Consider the following 6,806-nt stretch of genomic DNA (forward strand, 5'->3'; position numbering starts at 1 on the left):
CAGTCGGTCGACGCCGCCCGCCGCGCCGCGAGGAGCGGCGCTATAAATACGGCGCCGGGGATGGGAGCAGCGCTGCGGGCGGTGGCTGCGGGCTGACGGCGGAGCGCTGACAGCGGAGGGCGGCTCCGGAGCGCGGTGGGTGCCAGCCGGCCCCGCGGGTTTTTTTTGTTGGTTTTTTTTTTTTTTTGTCGGAGGGAGGCGGGGCGGGGAGGGGCGGCCCGAAGGGAAGAGGCCGCCGATAAAGCGGCGGGGAGGGAGCGGGGCAGGAAGGCGGGCTGGCCGCAGTGCAGCGCATCACGGCGGCGCCTCCCCGCAGGGATCTCCGGGGCGTCGGCGAAGCGGTGCGGTGCGGTGCGTGGCGGAGGGCCGGGCGGCCGGCAGCCAGCCCCGGCGGCAGGATGCAGATCTGCGATTCGTACAGCCAGAAGTACTCCCTGTTCAACGCCATGAACCGCTTCATCGGCGCCGTCAATAACATGGACCAGACGGTGATGGTGCCCAGCCTGCTGCGCGACGTGCCGCTGCTGCTGGGCGAGCTGGACGCGGCCGGAGCCGTGTGCCCCGAACGGGAGGCCGCTCCCGGCGACGCTTACTTCTCGCGGCGGGACATGTATAGCCACTACGTGCTGCTCAAGTCCATCCGCAACGACATCGAGTGGGGCGTGGTGCAGCAGGCGGCCGGCGACGAGGCGGCCCGCAAGAAGGACAAGCTCGGCGGCGGGCCCGCCGAGGAGGCCGAGGGGGAGGAGGACCTGGAGCAGCAGTTCCATTACCACCTGAGCGGCCTGCACACCGTGCTCTCCAAGCTGACCCGCAAGGCCAACGTGCTCACCAACCGGTACAAGCAGGAGATCGGTTTCGGCAGCTGGGGGCAGTGAGCGAGGCCGTCGGGAGCGGGGTTCCCTCCTCGGGGCGGCTCCTGGTCGGTGCTCCTGCTGTCCGGAGAGCGTGGAGGCGAAGCGTCGAGGCTCCTTGGCACGCCGGCGGGACTGCGGTTTTTTTTTTTTTTATCAACGCACAAATGAGAGAGAGAGAGACGTAAATTAATCGATACTAGCTCATTAATTTTATTATTTTTGTTTGTTTGTTTTTCCCTTTATTCTTTTGTACGGGCTGGTCGCTGAGCCGGCGACATGTTCCCGCCGGCCCATCTGAGGCTCCGCACAAGCCGATGAAAGCGAGCGGGGTGGCACGGAGCTGCCCGCTCACCGGGACGGGTGCCCGACCCCGCGGTGTTGGCTGGCAGGGTGAAGGGCTCCAGGTTGAAGTCTATTTAAAACTTTTTTTTTTTTTTTACTCAGACGTGTAGAGTATATTCTTAAAAAATAAACGCGAATGTATTGACTAAAAGTGACTTTAACTTTTTGGTATGATTTATGTTTCGTTAATTAAATGATATTTTTAACATCAGAAATTCATCTGTTGTTCTTCTTTCCGACACTGCCTTAAGAGAAATGCTTCTGGATGTGTGAGATGTGGTGTTGGTGTTGTTTGTTTTCCCATTTCTCCAAAGGGAGTGACGGGTAGCAGCGGTGCTGGGAAGCGCTAGGACTGACAGATGACTGTAAATGCACTGCACGTGGCCTGATGCTGGCAAACTGTCCCCAGCCGCTCTGTGCTGCAGGTGTGGATGAGCAGCGTGAAGGTCAGTGCCTCTAGCAAAATCTGAGAAGATGAGAGTCCTGGCTGCTTATAGGCAGCAATTCAAGGGGCTGGAGCAGAACCGAGGAATGACTTGTTTTTCAGGAGGTAACTCAGTGTACTGTGCACGGGCAGCTCTTTTCTCTCCCTCAGAATAGGAGTGGGACGCTTGCCTCTCCTGTCTCCTCTGCTCCTCCCTAATCCGCTTTGGTAACTAGAAGTTAATTGGGTTTATGCTAGGCAAATCGTATTGCTTTCATTCTATTTTTCTTCTATTTGCTGAAGGAAACGTGCCTTAGAATTGGGTCTCTATATTGTTTGCTGTGTAGGACCAAGTAAAGGCTTGACATGGAGCAAGCTCTTATGAGAAAAGTGTACTTGATAATTATAATAAAATGTGTGTGTATCCTAGAGCATAACTTCATTATGTAGGTATCTTATTCTGTAAAGTACACTTTTTCAGGCGCTGAAATGCTAAGTTTCTAAATGTGCTGAAATTTCACTCTGTTTTCTTGCCCTCAGATGAAGGACTTGTTTTTTTTCTTTTGGCTTTAAGGATTTTTGTTTTGTTTCCATTGCATTCCCTAGCACAGGAGTTGTTTTCAGCTCAAATGTTAGTACACTGTAGCAAAGCATAGGTACTCCAAACCTTATACTAATTGATGTTTTAGCATAGCAAAAAGAATGAGCCTATGGGTATGCTTAAAATGGTATTAGAAGGCTTTCCCTTCTAAGGTAAAGAAGAAACTTAAGGCTGAATGATTTAGCTTAGTGATGATTGCTCTTACTGGTAACGTTTTTTAAACACCCCTCGCTTCTTGGGAAGATGCCAGGGAAAAATCAGGAACAGAGGGATTATCCTGGCTTCCTTCTGCTTGCCAGCACTGTCATAGTCTGTGTGGCCCATCAGATGCAATGCCTTGCAGCAGATGATGTTTTGCTCTCCTGAATGCAAATGGTGAGAGGAAGAAGGGACTTGTTCTGCTCTGTTCCTCACTTCTGCCTTGCACTCGGCCAGCCAAAAAACATGTCACTACCTGGTTTAGAAGTGCTTGTAAAACCCTGAATTAAACCAGCTAACACTGTGTCAACACTGCTCCTTTTGAACTCCTGGTAACTTCTCCCAGATCCAGACAATGCTGTTAAGTGTTGCATAAGAGGCAATGGGGTGCTGAATTAAATGATGAGTAACATTAGAAAAAGAGCTGGCATTGCAGTAGTGCAGGATCAACGTGAGTGTGACATTCATTCTGTTTGCATCCTAAAAAGGGAAAATTTCCAGTGAAAATGAAACTAAGCATTAGCGGTGTAAAGGAGGAACTTCCTTAGAAATGCAGTTGCGGGTAGCAGAGAGCATGGCTGTAGCAGGATGACACTGCACTTTAAGGATTTGTCCCATATAGGTTACACCCTGCTGCTTTTGGGTTGCTCCTGCCTGTGGCCTGGGCAATCTGGATTCAGACTGGGCAAGAAATGACAGAGACACAGGCCAGCAAGCCAGCAGAGGGGGGAATGCTTTGGAGTTCCCCTTTTTAAGTCATCTGAGAGGATCAAGAAAATGATCTCATGCTGGGGAAGGAAAGTAACACATACCCCCTGTTTATCCCCCCTGTTTATCTCATGCAGAGGACAAGGAGGGGAGTTGCTGTTGGCTAGCACTGCTGAGGAAAACAACTTGCATAAAGTATGGTTGGGCAATTACATAAACACTGGCACATGACTGCAGTAAGCAAAGATAAAACGACAAAGTTTTCATCCTTGGATTTTGTGTTAGATGCTGAACTGGAAACAATTTCCATCAGTGATGCTGGATAACAAATTCATTATTAGGAGATTGCATTTCCTTCTGAACGACTGCATATCTTCAAGTGCACCTGATTGGATGCTAAGTCCCACAAACCTTTAGTCTCTTCCAGTAAAGTGATTCTGATACCTGTAAGTGATAACGACACATGACGCAAATCTAACTTAAAAATATCTTATTGATGTCAAATATTTTGATCTGTGTCTTTCCTTCCAAGCTAGACTTGAACAGAAAGTCAACTTGCGGAACCACAGCAGCTGTGCACGATCCAGTGGAGTAAACAGATACACTGTGAGAAGCAGCTGTAATTTTTAGCTTGCTGAAACTAAACAGACTCAGTATACAGTAAGCTAGACATTAGCAGAATAATAAATGATGAGATTCAGGACTGTTTGCATTTACAAATGGATTATAGCCAAGGAGCCTCAAGGACATTCTTCATTGGATGCATCAGTTAATATATAGAAGTGAAATTGCATATTTATCATTACAGTTTATGGGTTAACTCTTGGTTTTGTGTACACAAAAGAACAAACTGGGATAAAGTCAAGGTTTGGTCTCCCAGCACTGTATGCATACCTGTATACAACAAGTGTGCTGGGGAGTTGGGCTGCAGAAAACAAGTGTGCAGGGAGTTGGCTGTTGGCCTGAATGGACAAGAGGTCTGTGCTGAGTCATGTCTCTTCGCACCATCAGGTTTTTTCCCTTGCCTGCCAGAGATGTGCTGCTGTATCTGTTGCTACTTGGGAGCAGCTAAGAAGCCTGAGACCAGTTTGCTGAGCTCTGTGTTGGCAGACCCTCCTGCTGGGTGGGTTGCATCTCTCCTCTGACTCCTTTACAGTGCACAGGGCCCTTCTGCTGCTGCAAAGAGCTCTCTGTGGTCAACACCAGTGGGAAGGAGATGAGTGAGGCTGGATCAGACTGGGCTGTCATCTTTCTCCTGTTTCTCTAAAAGCTTTTTCTTGCAAAGCATATTCAATAGATTAAGATATCTCTGTTTTGTGGTTTGATCTCCCTTCTTCCCCAGGAATGTGCTTCAAGAGAAGACATCAGTGTAATTTCACTGAGACATGCGCTACCATTAGTGGCCAGATAGAAGGTTACACTAGGACCTTGTTATTATGGAGTTAAGGTCTGCACCTTGTTCTCTTCCTTGTGCCTTTTTGTCTTATTTCTTTGTGAAAAAGTCAGCAGTGATTTCTCCTGCGCTTACTTCTCTGAAACACTGAGCAGGGGAGGGGATTGTCTGGTAGCACTGCTTTTTATTTGTATCTCACAGTGTGCTAGGTGCTGTATTCCAAAGAGCTCAAAGATCTTAGATGATAATACGCAGAGGGGAAGAAGCAAGACCACATTGGATTATAACCTGCCATAAAATCTGAGCAGACTGCCAGGAAGGTGAGCACTGCAAATGCAGTTCCAGCTTTGCATGCATTTTTTATTTGTTGTTGTTACCTTCAGACACCCAGAAATACCCAAATGTTTTAGTGCTGAAGCTGCAAATCATTCTTGTTACAGATCACAGACTTGCATGACCGGTTTGGATCAAAATTAGTTTTAAGGAATTAAATTATATACTCCTTTCCAAAAGGAAATTTGCAAATAGGAATGCAGTAATTGTATACCTTGTTAACGGCCAACTGCCAGAATCAACACCCTTTATAAGTAGTATTCCTTCTACTGTCAAACAGACTTATACTTACTAGATATAGAGGGAAGGAATGAGGAAAACACTTTCTAGTTCTTTTGCTTGTGAATTTTGTTCTGTAAGAGACGGCACAGAAGAAGGTTGGAGAGATAACAAGGGCCTGTGTATTAAATCACAGGGCAGCAAATGAGCCTGCCTAATGATGTTTGTCATCATTAAGTTTGTAAGGTTTGTCATAGTACCAATTAGGGTGTTGTACCTTTTTATCATGTTTATCTACATACATATGAATCTAATGTAATTCTTTTCTCTTTGTTCTGTTCTGTTTTAGCTTAGCAACTGCAGGCTGCAAACAACAGAGTTGACATCCCACAGACCTAGACACAGTACTTAAGACTGAGACTTCTCAAACACATCTCCCACTTCATCTGTATTTGAACTGGAAAGGCAGGCAGAGTGTCTGCAGCAACAATTCAGAGCAGAGCACAGCGCAGCAGCGTGGCAATCCCCTTGCTGTTGCTTTGTCATTGACAAATGTCAAAGAAAAGGGAATAGTGGAGCACCTTCTCCCTGCTCCTTAACAGCAGGGCTGCTGCCCATGCACAAAGGCTTTCCACGAAACGTGGAGCAGAAGAGATTGATCAGAGGCCCATGCTGATGGCATTCGTGGTTTATCACAACACCTGAAGGCTGGCAGATTAGAGACCTGCCAAGTCAGCACTTGTCTGCCAACAAGCAGATGTGGCACGGATGAGGCTGCGTGAATGCAGAGATGAGATATGCTGGATAGACTACACCCCTTCACTTTTTTTCTATGGGTCTGTAGGAAGCCTGGCTGGCCAGCTGCTTTCACTTACACTGCACTCAACTGAGACTTTACTGACATCTGAGAGTGATTTTTTTTTTTTTTCTGGGTTTGAAGAAAGAGTTTTTTAGCTTTCCAATATTTTACTGTAACATTCTGCTCCCTTTGTCTCTTCTGCAGGTAGATGATCTAAATACAGACCCAAGGAAACAGAAGGTTCTGATTAGACATCAGCAAAAGCAATTTTTTTTTATCTTAATATCTGTACATCTGAGATACCATGTTTCATCTTACTCAAATTTCCTCTTTTTCTGCTGACAGGAATGAGTGTATGCCCCTGGAAGTCTGAAACTGCAGCTTGGTTTTCTTCAGTTTTCAAGCAGGATAAGTAACCTGCAGGACATCGTGCATTTTGTTCATTTGGGTCATGTTTCATTCGTATTATCAGATCCTTTTGAAATGGGAATGCATATATTTTCTCATAGAGTGTACTTCTTGAGCCTGGCCGTATGCAACTAACTGAAGAGCTATGTAAATATGCACAAGTTTGAGTATATTGACAGGTACAGGGCTGCTTGGCATTCTTGCAGGGCTCGTTACGAAACTACCCATACACAGTGCTGAAGCAGACAAAGCTACCGACCCAATACAGAGATCAAACTCATCACAAAGGAGCTTGTCCCTGCAGCAGTGAGCAGCCTACAAGAGAAAACTGCCACAGCCGCTCTTTCAGCCAAACCCCCACTGACCTTATACGTTTATTTTCTTTGAGTATCTGCCAGCAAGTGGCACTCAGGATGGCCCAAACCACCTTTCTTAAACATTGCTTGCTTGCTCTGGCTCCCCGTTCCCTTCTCTTCACATGTTCCCTGAAGGTCATTTCCCTTAGGGGTTTGGCCATTCCCAGT

General features: G+C 47.0%; 1 protein-coding gene across 1 annotated transcript; it reads left to right on the plus strand.

Moving 5' to 3' along the window:
• Nucleotides 1-323: 323 nt before the first annotated feature.
• MID1IP1 (MID1 interacting protein 1) lies at nt 324-1,410 on the plus strand. The gene has a single exon (XM_042867568.1). It carries the CDS (start codon nt 399-401, stop codon nt 876-878), a length of 480 nt encoding a protein of 159 aa, XP_042723502.1. The 5' UTR covers nt 324-398; the 3' UTR covers nt 879-1,410.
• Nucleotides 1,411-6,806: the final 5,396 nt, after the last annotated feature.

Source organism: Lagopus leucura, unplaced genomic scaffold, assembly GCF_019238085.1.
Source record: "Lagopus leucura isolate 7727_CA_CO unplaced genomic scaffold, USGS_WTPT01 Super-Scaffold_100001, whole genome shotgun sequence".
Lineage (NCBI taxonomy): Eukaryota > Metazoa > Chordata > Aves > Galliformes > Phasianidae > Lagopus > Lagopus leucura.